Source organism: Mercenaria mercenaria, chromosome 2 (assembly GCF_021730395.1).
Source record: "Mercenaria mercenaria strain notata chromosome 2, MADL_Memer_1, whole genome shotgun sequence".
NCBI lineage: Eukaryota > Metazoa > Mollusca > Bivalvia > Venerida > Veneridae > Mercenaria > Mercenaria mercenaria.
In genome coordinates this window covers 45,374,621-45,391,246 of record NC_069362.1, presented here as the reverse complement: position 1 = coordinate 45,391,246, position 16,626 = coordinate 45,374,621, and the positions used below count along the sequence as shown (strand labels likewise).

Here is a 16,626-nt window from a genome sequence, read left to right as displayed (position 1 = left end):
AAATGAAAACGTTAAATCAATATTAGTTACGAAATGGAAAAGCTAGCCTGTAAAATGTTTAACAGCTTGATTTCATCCGAAATGGCATTATCCAAACACTTTTTAAAATTTAATGTGAAATTTAGCTCACGGTCTACAGGCCAGATTGCATTTGATGACATTCTTGTATACTAAACAGGTTTTACAGTAACTGCAAGACATGCAAAAAATCCATTTGACACTATTCAATTTATTAGGGTAACAAAACGAATAGGAACGGATTTACTACACATCCTTTAAGACAGTGTGTCTGACATCATTCGTCCTCCACCTCTGACATGTCAAAACCAATGTGTCATCATCCAATATACACATATCACACACACCGTGCATGACGCATTTGTCATCATCGAAAATAATATCATACTCTTTCTTCGAAAGAATTTTGAGAGGTACGTTTGCGATAGCAAGTCCGTCGACGCCATCGAGAGCATTTCTAATACTGTCGTCTAATGTAAAGCTAAGTCCTTCAAACGTTTGAAGCTTTTTGTCAATCATATCATTTTCGTTTTTCATTTGTCTCATTTTTTTCATTTGGACAAACAGCTGTGCCTCACTAGTATTATCGATCTCTCGTACAAGTTGTGTTACCTTGTTTAATAATTTATCTACATGGCTTCCAGTATCATTCATTCTTTCTGTAATTTCCTTATACCTTTTATTCACAGTTTCAATCGACTTACTCTCAAGCTCTTCTATTCTTGAAACTAACTCTCTTCTGTACTCTTTTATTTCATTGATAATTTCAGTTTTAACATTGTTCATTGTTTTTATTTCATCTTGGATGGACTGTTTAGTGCCCTCGTACATGGTTTTGATCTGTGTCACCTCTTCAACGTAGTCGATGTATTCTTGACTTGTTCTGATATCTTTAGTCAGGTTTAGAATGTAGTGAACGTATTTGCACTCTCTAAAAGAAATACATTACAAACTGACATGGTATGAAGTAAAGAAGATATCTGTTTGCAAAAGAAAAGTCTTGTCTAGGCCACCGGAAATTTCGATTAGCAAATCAGAGAAAGTATCATGATGATCCAAAGATGGGTTACAGCTGATTCAAAATATATAAAATAAGGATGCGACCGTCTACAGAAAAAGTTGACAAAAAGAAATCGTTTGAAAAGTAATATGAAATAAGGCACTGCCTCAATCGGGAATCGATCCGACTTCAACTCATCCCATAACATTTGAAAACATTTCAGCCCCACTCCCTTCCCCCCCCCCCCCCCCCCCCCCCACCAATTATGTTTTTATAACTTCTGGCACAACCCTTTCGTATATTTACATTGATGTATTTATGTATGCTTGTTGTATGTGTGTGTGTGTGAAGAATATGTATATACATACAATGAAATATGATGAAACTGATTAAACTAAACACAAAATCAGAACTGTCTAATCACGGCACGGACCGAAGGACACATTTTTCAAGTCGATAGTAAATATCTCATTCTGTATATCGCATGTTACCGTAGAGGGATCGATCCCGATTTTCGTCGCTTCGCAAGATCGAATCCTTTTGGAATAAAAAGCACTGTCCATATTTGTACTGATGTGCCAGACGTTGCGGTCCGGATACGTTATGTAGACGCTTATTAGGCACAAGGAAAAAGCGTATTCTTCCAAAATATTCGAAGTCAGACGCTCTGTGCACAGTCCCGGAAGTACATATTTTTTAATTCGATAGTATATGTCTCATTTGGTATATCGCATGTTACCATAGAGGGATCGATCCCGATTCCCTATTAATATGATCCCGCTACAAACCTAGAAGAGACATGTTTAAAATATAATAAAGCAAAAGTAGAAAATCAATGCTGACAACGGTTCATATTGTAAACAGAGATATTTTCAAAAATGATTCAATATGTACCGCTTTTTCTATAAATAAAGCTCCATCAAACGATGTAATTAGTATGTCCTTCAATATATAATTGGAAATACCTGCAATTCCAATATACAAGCAGCTAACGGCTGACGGCGTTTTGGCCAGGTTTTCCGAATTAGGTGATAATGAGTTAAAGTTCTAAGAAAGGCATACAATAAATAATCCCCAAATTAATAAGCACTATTGAAGGAAAAGGGGAAAAAAGAAATGGACAGGTAGAAAATGAAATTAAAGAAATAAATTGGTATAAAAAATCAAAGTAAGAAAAACACCATTTTCAAAGTTTATATTCCTGTGACCTTGACCTTTGACCCCAAAATCAATAGGGGTCATGTACAAATCAAGACCAACATACGTATGAAGTTTCAAGGTCCTAGGTGAAATATTTGTCCAGATATTGAGCGGACACACTTTTCAATGTTTAGATCCCTGTGACCCCGAAATCAATATAGTTCATGTCACATCAAGTCCAACATACCGATGCAGTTTCAAGGTCCTAGGTGAAATACTTGCCCAGATATTGAGCGGAAACCATTTTCATTAAATGTTCACGTCCCTGTGACCTTGACCTTCAATCCAGTGACTCCGAAATTAACAGGAGTCATGTGCACATCAAGACCAACATACCGATGATGTTTCAAGGTCCTAGGTGAAATACTTGTCCAGATATTGAGCGAAAACTATTTTCAATGTTCAGGTCCCTTGACCTTTGACCCAGTGACCCCATTCTCACTTTGGACCAACTAGGGTAATAGGGGATCTTTCTGACCAAGTTTCTTGAAGTTTGAATATGTAGTTGTTGAGAAAAATGATTGAACCAAAAGGTTAACATGAGACTCATAATTCCATCAATCCGCCTATCCGCCCGGACAAAACCAACCAGGCCAAAAAGGGGCATCACATTTACGGGAAAGTAAGGTAAGACCATGTGTGCTAATTCAAAATCCGTAAATTTGCAGGCTTATTTAAATGAAACATTAACCAGAGAAAGATATGCTGAATAAAACATGACAACTAATTCCATGTTCATAAAGGATAATACACGAGTGTCTTTTGAACGTATTAATAAAACGCGAGGCTCTGCTGAGCATTTCATCATTTTTATTCAATTAAAAAGTTCAGTGAATGTAATATTCTTTTTATCACGCTGAATCATCGAAAATTCTTCCTTCTTTACCTATTATAGACAAAGTCAACTCGACCAACGTCTTCTATATATAATAAAATCTGTAAAAAGATCCTTTGGAAGCAAAGAATGCAACCAAACATTGTAGTAGCAGAGTCTGCTCATGAGAGGTAATTAAATATCCAACACCTCTAACACCACCTAGCATCAGCTTAAGCGGAACTCAATTACACAATTGAATGGACTCGACGTCTATGTAATTATTACACTAGCGTAATACGATTAAAACATAATTTACCATATGCGCGGGTCCAGAGGGGGCTGTCCAGGGTCCGAACCCCACTCACCCCCCCCCCCACCCACACCCACACACACACACCCTGGAATTTCCTTAAGAAAAGGAAAGAAGAGAAGAATGAAAGACAATGTTTTTTCGAACAGGCAACATTACGACCGCATTCAAAGTGTATGTGGCTGCTGCTACATATAACCCCGACGTAATTCATATTTATGTTAATTATCTCAAAGAAACAAAGAATTTTACCTTTAAGTAAACTTAACTTTATTATTTTTCCCAAATTTAACAGGCGGGCTCATAAAAATGTGAAATTAAGGGGTATATTGCATATCCTTTCCGCAGCCATAACGTACTAAAACGTATTAGCGTCTGATGGCCCTTTCACGCTTCCGTAGAAACAACATTTATTACACGAAACTTATTTTGAAAATATTTCTGAAATGTCTAGGTCTGCAGCTCTCAAAAACGGTTATATCTTACATCTGAGGCATATACTGACACTCTCAGACAACATCAAAATAACATTTTGAGCGATTTGATGAAGTTCCAAAATTATCAATGTACCTTTGGTCCGTTACGGACCCCTGTGGGATTTCTGTTTATCCAGAGCTCAAATATTTTTTCATAGATTAAAAGCGGACATGCTGTACTAAAGCCCAGGTAATTTCAATTCGTAATAAAGTGCTGAAAATTGGCTCCACAATAGCAAAAAAAAAAAAAAAGTCCACGCGCATACATTTAGACGGGGTGACCCCTGCGCGTGACCCCTGACTATCTACGAATCAAAATGCGGCTTTCGTTTTCAAGTTTAGCATTTCTACTTTCATTTTATTTACTTCCAGAAATAGCTGAAGGTCGAGTGACGTCATTTTCTGTGTTGCCAAAAACATACATATGCCTGGCGAGATTGCATAAATATGTGCTGGCCGTCCTAAGGTTATTAGAGGAATCATTTTTTATCTGAAAATCAGTGCTTTTTCGACATTTTGTAACACGTCTGTACGAAAACTGACGTTTGAGACAAAAATGGCTAAACTAAAATGCATTTTAGGAAATCTGTATATCCTTTCCGCAGCCTTAACGTACTAAAACGTATTAGCGTCTGATGGCCCTTTCACGCTTCCGTAGAAACAACATTTATTACACGAAACTTATTTTGAAAATATTTCTGAAATGTCTAGGTCTGCAGCTCTCAAAAACGGTTATATCTTACATCTGAGGCATATACTGACACTCTCAGACAACATCAAAAATGACATGTTGAGCGATTTGATGAAGTTCCAAAATTATCAATGTACCTTTGGTCCGTTACGGACCCCTGTGGGATTCCTGTTTATCCAGAGCTCAAATATTTTTTCATAGATTAAAAGCTGACATGCTGTACTAAAGCCCAGGTAATTTCAATTTGTAATAAAGTGCTGAAAATTGGCTCCCCAATAGCAAAAAAAAAGAAAAAAAAAAAGAAGTCCACGCGCATACATTTAGACGGGGTGACCCCTGCGCGTGACCCCTGACTATCTACGAATCAAAATGCGGCTTTTGTTTTCAAGTTTAGCATTTCTACTTTCATTTTTTTACTTCCGGAAATAGCTGAAGGTCGAGTGACGTCATTTTCTGTGTTGTCAAAAACATACATATGCCTGGCGAGATTGCATAAATATGTGCTGGCCGTCCTAAGGATATAAAATTGCAGTGGCAAATGTGTTCTTAAATGCTCCTAAAATGACCATAGAGTGCTGGAAATGAAGAGCTGAATTTCAAAATTTTCAAGAGAGTGGGGGTGGTGGTGACATGCCCCCGGACCCCCTACCTGCCTGATCAACAAAAACTAATTGACAACCCTGTACCTGTAACAAACGGGTAATAGCCAGGGAGCCAAAAGTGCGAAAAGTGCCTAGAAACAGGATTTACCTGTCCGGTCATGCTATAGTCAGTTTCTATATATATTATGAAAGTGCAAAGTCTCGCGGATCAGAAAAATCGGGCCTGCAAAACAAAAGCTCTTGCAAAATTTGAAACTATTAAGGGGAGATAACTCTGTATATTTGCAGTTTTTTAAGATTCAAAACGCTTTTTTGCTAACAAAACATGACATCATGTTTCTAAAATCAGTTCAAATATATATATTTCAACATTGCTTTTACGCATAAGGCTTATGGTTGAAAAATACGCAAAATGTACTCATTTTATGTACATTTTATTATAAGATTTGGCACCTAAAATACCAGAGAATAAAATAAAAATATTTAACCTAAAATTTACAGTATGAAGAAGTAACCTTTAAAATGGTCTTATTTCTCAAAGTCATTTATTAATACCGCTGTGAAACAGTCTGTTAGAATAGAAAATCATCTAGATACTCTAGTTCAGGTTTGGCTAAGAAATACGCAAATCTGGGGTATTTTATGTACCCCACCCACTTTATATAATGCAAAAAATGTATAATAAAAATATTTGACCAACAACCAAGAAGATATGTTCTTTTTATCACGTATACAATATAATCTATATTTTTGACCATATAAAGCTGGATGAGGGGTAATTAAAAGATTTTAAACAGAAAAAGGGGGTAGGAAAACCTATGTATTTTACAACCGATAATTAGAATAAACAACCCATTATTAGATAAGAGCAACACTAATGGAAGTTGAAAAAACCTTTACTTGCAAACTATTCATTTGGAAAGTAATTTATTTAGATACACTATAATGCAATCTAGTTCAGGTTTGGCTAAAGAATACGCAAATCCGGGGTATTTTATGTACCCCACCCACTTTATATAATGCAAAAAATATATAATAGAAATATTTGACAAAAAATCAATGAGATATATTCTTTTTATCACGTATACAATATAATCTATGTTTTTGACCATATAAAGCTGGATGATGGGTATTTAAAAGATTTTAAGTAGAAAAAGAGGGTACCCCACCCACTTTATATAATTGTATAATGCAAAAAAATTCATAATAAAAATATTCGACCAAAATAGATACTTTTTATCACGCATACAATGAAATGCATATTCTTGACAATTTAAAGATGGATGAGGGGTATTTAAAAGATTTTAATAGAAAATAGGGATATGAAAATGATGTCTTTTACAACCGATAATTAGTTAACAACCTGTTATTTACCATTTGATAAATACGAGCAAGACTAATGAAAGGGATGAAACCTTTACCTGCAAACTATTCATCTGAAAAGAAATTCATTTTAATACTCTTTCGTGCAATCTAGTTGGCGACAAAAAGCGCAAATCCGTGGTATTTTATGTACCCCACCCACTTTATATAATGCAAAAAAAATGTATAATAAAAATATTCGACCATCAATCAAAGAGAGATATTCTTTTTGTCACGTATGCAATATAATCTATATTTTGACAACTTAAAGATAGATTCGGAGTATTTAAGAGATTTTAGATTTAAAACAGTAGCCAATAATTAGAATTAACAACCTGTTCATTGTGATGTGATAAAATGCAAGCAACACTACCGAAAAGTACTGAAACCTTTACATTCAAACTTTATTTTTTTACTATCTCATTTGAATTATTAGTAACTTTCATTTGCAAGTTTGTCAAATCCAAAAAAAAAAAAAAACAGAAGTAATTTATTCACCAACCCACATAGGGGCAAAATAGCGAAAATGCACGGAAAACGATATTGCTAGTCCGTTGTTCTCTTCAAATGATTATAGTTAAATGCTGATTTATTTGGAAAGTTTGTGACTGCAAAACTTATCCAACTGCTAAATGAAAAGTCAAGGGCAGTTACTCTTCACTAATTTTAAAACATATCTTAGAATTATTATTAAGGTGATTTGCACTAAATATGTACCACGCCATAAGAAAACCAACATAGTGCATTTGCGACCAGCATCGATCCAGACCAGACTGCACATCCGCACAGTCTGGTCAGGACCCATGCTATTCGCTAACGGTTTCTCTAATTGCAATAGGCTTTGAAAGCGAACAGCATGGGTCGGTCTCGATCGATGTTGGTCGCAAATGCACTATGCTTGTTTTCTGGATCTATACTGGTCACAAATACACTACGTTTGTTTTCTCATGGTGCGGCTCATATAACTTATCTGAAGTTATATAAAATATGATATAATGAAGGGGTGTTTGTACAAAACATATGCCCCCATGATGGTTTGTTGAAGGCAAAGGAGAGTGTAAGTTCTAATTTTATAACATTGACCTTGACCTTATTAACATCAGGTGTCTTCTACAGACTACAAACATTACATTTTAAGGGGATCGACAGACAAAACGTTCCTTATTTACTGAGTGGTAATCATATTAGACTTGAACTAGGTAATTGTGACCTTTTTCCTTGATCAATTGTCACAAAACAATATTGCTCATTTACTGACCGCAGAAAATAATTCTTTTAAATTCAATGATAGCTGATTTTAACGTCATTGAGCAGAAACCAGACTTTATTCTGTAAAGGCACGAATGGAAAATGCTTAAGATATTGTATCTGCGTCAAATCTAATATGAAATACACTGTATCCTGCTGGTGTAATGCAATGCCTCAAAAGTGTCGCAGAATAAAACACAGTCTGTTCGACACAGAATTAGATGAATTTGATTAATACTAGTGTATAAGTTGCGAAAAAGACATACTGAACTGTTGCAGTCTAAAATCACTAGGGATGGGAACGAATACTGAAATCAATATTCGAATATTCGGTTTGCCATATTCGAATATATTCGAATATTCGGTTAGTTTTAATGGAAGCTTTAAATTCTTATTAAGTGATTGGCATATACACAACGTATTCATTTGTTTAAAGCGTGGATCATCGTAAATAAGGCCAAAAAAATGTTTGTTTCGGGTAACCCGATCCTACATAGCAAACCCCGCTGATTTTAGCGTTTTATTTCACGATTCTGTCAGTATAATCATGAACATATTTAATTCAGTGTTTTAGCTTCAAAATGATACAAAAAATCAAAACGATTATAATTTAGACCGTCGCAATTTTATCTAAAAATAGCAGGTCGTCCCATTTAAACACGTGACGCGCTGTTGTATTACCGCCGCCATTTTGAAAAAATTCAATCGGCGTGTAAAAATCGTCGTGTAAAAAGCAAGTAAGGCAGACTTAAACCTCCTTTAATATGAACTTATGCATCAATCATATGTTTTTCTTTATTTTATTATTAACTACTTCAAAATTTAATTCAAATACGGCCGATTGCGGATGAAAACCGATTCTGCGGATGGTCTGAAACGTCGTACAAAATATTGTGAAAAGATCGACAATATCTACGAGTTTGGTATTGTTTTCGAAAAAAAATCTACTTGTTACATAAAACAGGCGCCAATAAAAATGAACAAAAGATAAAATGATATCACATTTACGCCAAATACAAACTGTTAACCCGTAACGATGACCCCAGGTAATTATGCATGGCAATTTTCTTGTTAAATGGACATCTTTTGACATGATCTGACACATTGACGCCTGTTGCAAACTGTTAATCCGTAACCATGGCCCCTGCCAATTATGCATTGCTATTTTCTTGTTAATTGGACATCTTTTGATACGCGATAAACTAACATGACATGGTTTTATTCTGTAGAATTAGCATGCTCATATTGCCCAAAATCAATGATACTTATTTAAAAAAAAATAAATAAATAAAAAACAATTTACGAATATTCGAATTTGATTTTCATATTCGAATATTCGACCGATTTTCGAATATTCGAATATTCGTTCCCATCCCTAAAAATCACATATTTGAAGTTAAAACTATATAACGTATTACCATTTACACTGCCAGTGCAAGTTATAGTACGAGATAAAATCATTTTTGTGGTGTAGCCGTAAAGTTTAAATTGATACAAGTATTTCTATATACAGATCGGAAAAATAAGTTACGCAAGATATTATGAAGTATTGTGTTAATGTCTACTTAAATTGCACGTACAGATGTAACTATTTGTCGTTAGTACTGCAGGAATGTGTAACTAAAATTGTGCTTCAGATGGACTGCATATAAATAAAATTCTAATTACTATTATAGCCTTTAGTGCCAAACAAGTAAATGTTATCTAAAATGATATGACTCTGTATAAATACTTGGTTCATGACACTTTTTGTTCAATTCGTGAAAAAATACAACAAATGTTTAATTCTAATGTCATGTATAAAAACACTAATTGAAGGGCTTGCCTATCAATAGTCAAAACTATTTGTTGTTTGTCATCCAGACATACAGCAATATACTAGGTAATTTATAAGTAATGACAAACATTCAATAAGTTTATAATTTAGATTATCTAAGACTTATACTAGCATTTTCTGAGAAAAAAGGGTCATGTATATCAGTCACCTGTTACATTTGGCCTAGGGATCATCAAGATAACTATTTTGACCAAATTTCATGAAGATAGCGTCATTAATGTGGCATCTACGGTGTTATCAAGCTTTTCCTTTTATTTGACCTGGTAACCTAGTTTTTGGCCCCACATAATCCAGTTTCAAACTTGGTCTAAAGATTATCAAGTTTGCAAGTTTGTGTCAGATCAAAGCATAAATGAAACCTCTTTATGGCTAAACGGTCAATCAAATCAGTTTTCGAACTGAACCGAGATCGTATCGTGACTTAAGGCGTAAGTGTGGTTAAAGTCAAACGTAAAATGTCATTTCTAGCGTGTTCATAATGTAACAATTAACAAATTTTGGGACTTTCGGGGTTCAAACAGGGGTCGTTATTCTGGAACCCATGATTTGATCTGATGAAGTCACCATGGAATGCAAGATTTATTGCTGTTAAAGTTATTTCGCAAGTTTGTTTCAAATCAAACTATAAGTGAAGTGCCTGTGTGGCTACAAAAGCCAACATGGCAAATTTTGGCCCTTTAAGGTGCCACCACTCTAGAACACATTATGGGATCTCGCCAGTTTTTGACAGGAACCGAGATATTATGCCAATAGAATATATGTGCAAGTTTGATTAAAATCAATTGCAAAATGTGGTCTCTACCCTGTTCACAAGCCAAAACAGAAACTTTTGGCTCTTTAAAGGGCCCTAACTCTGGAACCCATTATGGGATTTGGCCAGTTTTCAAAGCGAGATTTTATACCAGTATAAGTTGCTATGTTGTTTCTCATCAGTGTTAGGATTCCTCCCTTGCTCCTACCCAACCTGTCACAACGGAAGCACTGGTAGCCTCTTAACATTGAAGGATTTATCCTCGCTAAGGTGAATCTCTTCGATGCAGCAGACCTGAATGTCCTTATCAAACAATATGTTCTCTAATTCATTTTCTTATTGAGGAGTGCTTCTGCATTCCAATGCATAACCTTGAAGGTTGCATTAATTTTTTTTGTTCCTGGTGGCCAGTAGATTTCCTCCCTCGTCTCCTAGCTCTTATACAAGTTGCGCGCAAGTTTGATTAAAATCAATAGTAAAATGTGGTTTCTATCGTGTTCACAAGTAATTGTGGACGGACGTATGGACGGATGAAGGTGATCACAAAAGCTTCCCTTGTGTCACTACGTCACAGGTGAGCTAAAACTCTGACAAAATCTATTTGAATTATATATGTTTGGGGGATATAATTACGACCTTTTTGTACGATTTGTTAAATTTCTTGAATAGTGATATAATGCATTATCATTACATTAATTAGTTTTAAAATCTTCTGAATAGTAAAGATTATTCAAAATGTCTCATTTTATAAACATTAAAGTTATACATTATGTCAAATTTCTACATTACATTCAACACAGCAGAACTACATTCCATCAATCTGTTTATCATGAGAAAGGTAAAAACAGATGTGTACAACCCCGAAGCAAGCACTTATACTTTGTTAATTTGTAAAAACTGTATTGATCGATCAATCACATTTTATACATAGTTTTAGATGGGTGGGGTAATGTTCATACACCTACAATTGCACAATTTTGACAAAATTGCACAAAAGAGTATTTAAATTATTAACTTTCAAATGAACAGTTAGCAAGTAAAGATTTCGTCGCCTTTTATTATTGATGTTTGTATTTATTAAATGGTAAATAACGGGTTGTTTGTTCTAATTATCGGTTGTAAAATACATAGGTTTTCCTACCCCTTTTTCTATTCAAAATCTTTTAAATACCCATCATCCATCTTTAAATTGTCATAAATATAAATTATATTGTATATGTGATAAAAAGAATATATCTCATTGATTTTTCGTCGAATATTTTTATTATACATTTTTTTGCATTATATACAGTGGGTGGGGTACATAAAATACCCCGGTTTTGCGTATTTCTTAGCCACGCCTGGAGTAGATTGCACGAAAGAGTATTTAATTAAATTACTTTCCAACTGAACAGTTTGTAAGTAAAGGTTTCATCGCCTTTAATTAGTGTTGCTCTTATTTAATAACGGGTTGTTAATTCTAACTATTGGTTGTAAAATACATAGGTTTTCCTACCCCCTTTTTTTGTTTAATTTTTTTTTAAATACCCATCATCCAGCTTTATATGGTCAAAAATATAGATTATATTGTATACGTGATAAAAAGAATATATCTTCTTAGTTGTTGGTCGAATATTTTTATTATACATTTTTTTTGCATTATATAAAGTGGGTGGGGTAAATAAAATACCACGGATTTACGCTTTTTGTCGCCAACTAGATTGCACGAAAGAGTATTAAAATGAATTTATTTTCAGATGAATAGTTTGCAGGTAAAAGTTTCATCCCTTTCATTAGTCTTGCTCGTATTTATCAAATGGTAAATAACAGGTTGTTAACTAATTATCGGTTGTAAAATACATAGGTTTTCCTACCCCCTTTTTCTATTCAAAATCTTTTAAATACCCCTCATCCATCTTTAAATTGTCATAAATATAAATTATATTGTATATGTGATAAAAAGAATATATCTCATTGATTTTTCGTCGAATATTTTTATTATACATTTTTTTGCATTATATACAGTGGGTGGGGTACATAAAATACCCCGGTTTTGCGTATTTCTTAGCCACGCCTGGAGTAGATTGCACGAAAGAGTATTTAATTAAATTACTTTCCAACTGAACAGTTTGTAAGTAAAGGTTTCATCGCCTTTAATTAGTGTTGCTCTTATTTAATAACGGGTTGTTAATTCTAATTATTGGTTGTAAAATACAAAGGTTTTCCTACCCTCTTTTTTTGTTTAAATTTTTTTTAAATACCCATCATCCAGCTTTATATGGTCAAAATATAGATTATATTGTATACGTGATAAAAAGAATATATCTTCTTAGTTGTTGGTCGAATATTTTTTATTATACATTTTTTGCATTATATAAAGTGGGTGGGGTACATAAAATACCCCGTATTAGCGTATTTCTTAGCCAAAACCGAACTAGATTGCACGAAAGAGTATTTAAATAAATTATTTTCTAAAAGAATAGTTTGCAAGAAAAGGTTTCATCGCCTTTCATTAGTGTTGCTCTTATTTAATAACGGGTTGTTTATTCTAATTATTGGTTGTAAAATACATAGGTTTTCCTACCCCCTTTTTCTGTTTAAAATCGTTTAAATACCCCTCATCCATCTTTATATGGTCAAAAATATAGGTTATATTGTATACGTGATAAAAAGAATATATCTTCTTGGTTGTTGGTCGAATATTTTTATTATACATTTTTTGCCATATATAAAGTGGGTGGGGTACATAAAATACCCCAGATTTGTGTATTTCTTAGCCAAACCTGAACTAGAGTATCTAGATGATTTTCTGTTCTAACAGACTGTTTCGCAGCGGTATTAATAAATGACTTTGAGAAATAAGACCATTTTAAAGGTTACTTCTTCATACTGTAAATTTTAGGTTAAATATTTTTATTTTATTCTCTGGTATTTTAGGTGCCAAATCTTATAATAAAATGTACATAAAATGAGTACATTTTGCGTATTTTTCAACCATAAGCCTTATGCGTAAAAGCAATGTTAAAAGATATATATTTAAATTGATTTTAGAAACATGATGCCATGTTTTGTTAGTAAAAAAACGATTTGAATCTTAAAAAACTGCAAATATACAGAGTTATCTCCCCTTGATATTCTCAAATTTTGCAAGAGCTTTTGTTTTGCAGGCCCAATTTTTCTGATCCGCGAGACTTTGTACTTTCATAATATGTATAGAAACTGACTATAGCATGACCGGACAGGTAAATCCATTTTTTCATGCCTTGGCTCCCCGGCTATAACATCCACAAACATTTACATCAAATTATTTAGTGTATAAAGACACATGTTTGTCGTAGTAAGGGTTCGGTCGGAATCCGCCCCCACCCCCGAGAAAAATAGCTGGATCCCCGCATGTACCAGCTTAGTGTAAACTAATACAAAATCTGTGTAATAGCTTTATTTCAGCTTTACGTCAAACCAATTTACCAAACTATTTTTATAGTTTTTAAACAATAATAAAGCTTTAAAATCTCTATCTTCGTTTATTTTAATATGCGTAACCACATAGTATGAGTATCAGCTAAATAAACATTAAAAGTACATTTTGTTGTCAATTCAAACTGCGTTTTAAAATCGGAAGTAGTATCTTCCAAATGTTAAAAAATGATTACAAAGTCGTAAATTTAGCATATGTCAGAAAAGTCACCAAACGTTTTTACTCTTTTTCTCTCGTGTGTCTGTTTTTAATGCAATAGATTTAGGTCCTAAATAGCATAAACTGTGTTAATAATTTTAAATCAACATATCGATATGAAGCGCCGTTCTTTATACAACACGAATTTGTCAAAATCTTGTTTTCGAATATGTAAAAATTTATATTTAGACCACTGCTAAGGAAACATAGATAACAGGTAAAATCAAATGTATTATTACTATATGATAGATAGAATATAAAAGACAGTTACAATACCTGTGATCGAGTGCTATACAAACAGTGCAGCAGACAATATCATGTTCACCACAATACATCTTTATCATTTCTTCAGGATGTTTCTCACACGGCTCAATTGGTGGTGCTGGTACGGATACGCATGGAGCCCCAGTTTGAACAGCAGGTTTTGGTTGAGAGGTCACCTCTTTTATCAAGTGACCCCTTAAAGCTGGAAATTTGTTGTGATCACCGAGACATTTCTTACAATAATACAACTTACAACTATTACAGTATTTATGCGCTTCCTTATATACTCCAGATTCTTCGCAAGGGGAGCAGTTGTAATCATAAATTTCATCAGAGGCACCGAGCACATTTTCAGTAAACTTCCTTCTTTCCTCCATGTTTTTCTCGTTTACAACTTTCGTTTTCAAAACACACGTATTACATGATATTAAGCTTCAAAAACAATTTAGTCCTAAATGCCCATTGCGATACGCTACTAGCGAGAAATCTGAAAATTTTAGATTAGTCCAGTATCTGCTAAAGGGATTTTTGTTTACATGTATTTTAACAGACAACCTTATCCCGAAACTAAATATACGGAAGTAAATTAAACGTACATTTTATAAGAACAAAGTTGGAAAACAGCGAGCTGTCCCGACATTGTATGTTTGAAGTTTATTGATAAAAGGACTTAATCACGGCTGGTATCCAAAAGAGCAAAGGAATTAAACAGTGGTGATATTATATCCAATACAAGTAAAAGACAAACGTCCGATATTATTCCATATGTGAGCACATACAACCCACTCAACCCAGAGATATTTGGACAGATAAAATATGATTTAACTGTCTTAAAACGAGATCCACACATGAATACTGTTCTTGCAAACTACAAAGTAATAAAAAGCAAGAGAGAACCGCCAAATTTAAAAAAGCTTCTGACCAGAGCAATGTTTTCGGAAAACATCAAACCATCTACAGTAACAAAATGTAATAGACCGAATTGTGGACTGTGTAAACATCTGATAGAAGGTGAATCTTTTAAATTTAAATGTGGACAAACATTCAAAGTCAATCAAGCCATTTCTTGTGACGTAAAGAATGTCATTTATGTATTCAATGCCAGGGGTGCCAGCAGGAATATATCGGTGAAACATGTAACCTCAGACATACAGTGGATCTACATAACCAGCACATACGAGATGCCTCAAGAAGAATACTATTTGTGAGTGAACAAATAGACGTTTGTGCGGGAACAAAGTTCCCCAAATTCAAACCAATGAGACAAACAGTGGATACAAGTTCTAAATATTTCATGGCGGAAACATTTGATGACAGTCAGGACAACTGAAATATAGAGATAACTTGACATATTACATCTTTTTTTCAGTGGGTTGTTGAAATACTGAAGCAAAATATCTGGTCATTTCGGAGTGAAAAATATATCTATAAATATATATAAATGTAAAAGATCCTAAAGAAGACCATTGAGAAAGATGGAAGTTGTTTTTTTTTTTCAGGCAAACAAAAGCCTCAAAATCAATACATAACATAGGTCGTTATCTTTTACTTCCATTAGTTGCGTCAATCACAAGTATAGTGCTCTAACGCTTATCTGTATAGGGTACAAACCATGTGAATACTGGCACCCGTTTAGTGTTTATTTCATAAAATGATATAAATCATGTGTATTTCATGGCAGAAACATTTAATGACCACGAGGACAAATGGAACAGAGAGCTAAATTGATTTATTACATCTTTTTCAGTGAATTGTTGAAAAACTGAATATATAAATGTATATTATTCACTGATATAACACTACAACTGTGTAAAATTTTGTCAAGACCATTGAAAATACAACAAATAAAGAAAAATTGTATATTCAAAATATCTTTTACTCGTGAACACTAGAACAAAAACATTTCCACACTCAAAAATATGCGTATACTCTGAAACAAATGAATATCTTCAATGCTAGTCATTCACAGAAAATCAACCGACTTACGGCAGAGATAATTTTCCACAGAGCAGTCCGCAAATGTTTGTCTAGGTTTTAGGCATGACAAATCGTCGTGTAATAAGGAACATCCCTTGAACGGACCAAACACGAAAGTGTAGACGAACTGATTGACGGACAAACACAGGAATCCTATAGTCCATAAAACTAATTTCAACCAGCCGAGGACTAATAAGGAGGCATAATTCATAAAATATTGCTGCCAAAATGATGGAATATGGTTTGAAACAACTGTTTTCATGTTTGAATCAAATCCATTTAATAATTTCAGAGACAGATCGAAAGTGCCTGAAATTCTAAGTAAAATGTGGGCATGATTAATGAAATATCGGTGCAAAAGTTATGGCACTTTTGGTATATGATGTTGGTGGTCATGTGAAACAACTGTGAAACAACT

At 33.9% G+C, this 16,626-nt stretch overlaps 1 protein-coding gene across 1 annotated transcript; it reads right to left on the bottom strand.

Annotated features, from left to right (window-relative positions):
* Positions 1-264: 264 nt before the first annotated feature.
* LOC128549149 (E3 ubiquitin-protein ligase TRIM33-like) lies at positions 265-15,041 on the bottom strand. The gene is made up of 2 exons (XM_053525527.1): positions 14,244-15,041; positions 265-949 (listed from the first exon to the last, which is right to left on the bottom strand). The coding sequence occupies exons 1-2, from the start codon at positions 14,606-14,608 to the stop codon at positions 265-267; spliced, it is 1,050 nt and encodes a 349-aa protein (XP_053381502.1). The 5' UTR covers positions 14,609-15,041.
* Between the last annotated feature and the right edge of the window lie 1,585 nt (positions 15,042-16,626).

Excerpts from the sequence above, each read along its gene's own strand:
- LOC128549149 (XM_053525527.1), bottom strand. The coding sequence starts at position 14,608 with ATGGAGGAAAGAAGGAAGTTTACTGAAAATGTGCTCGGTGCCTCTGAT. Across the intron at positions 950-14,243 it reads TGTATAGCACTCGATCACAG|AGAGTGCAAATACGTTCACT; the intron begins GTATTGTAACTG and ends TATTTCTTTTAG.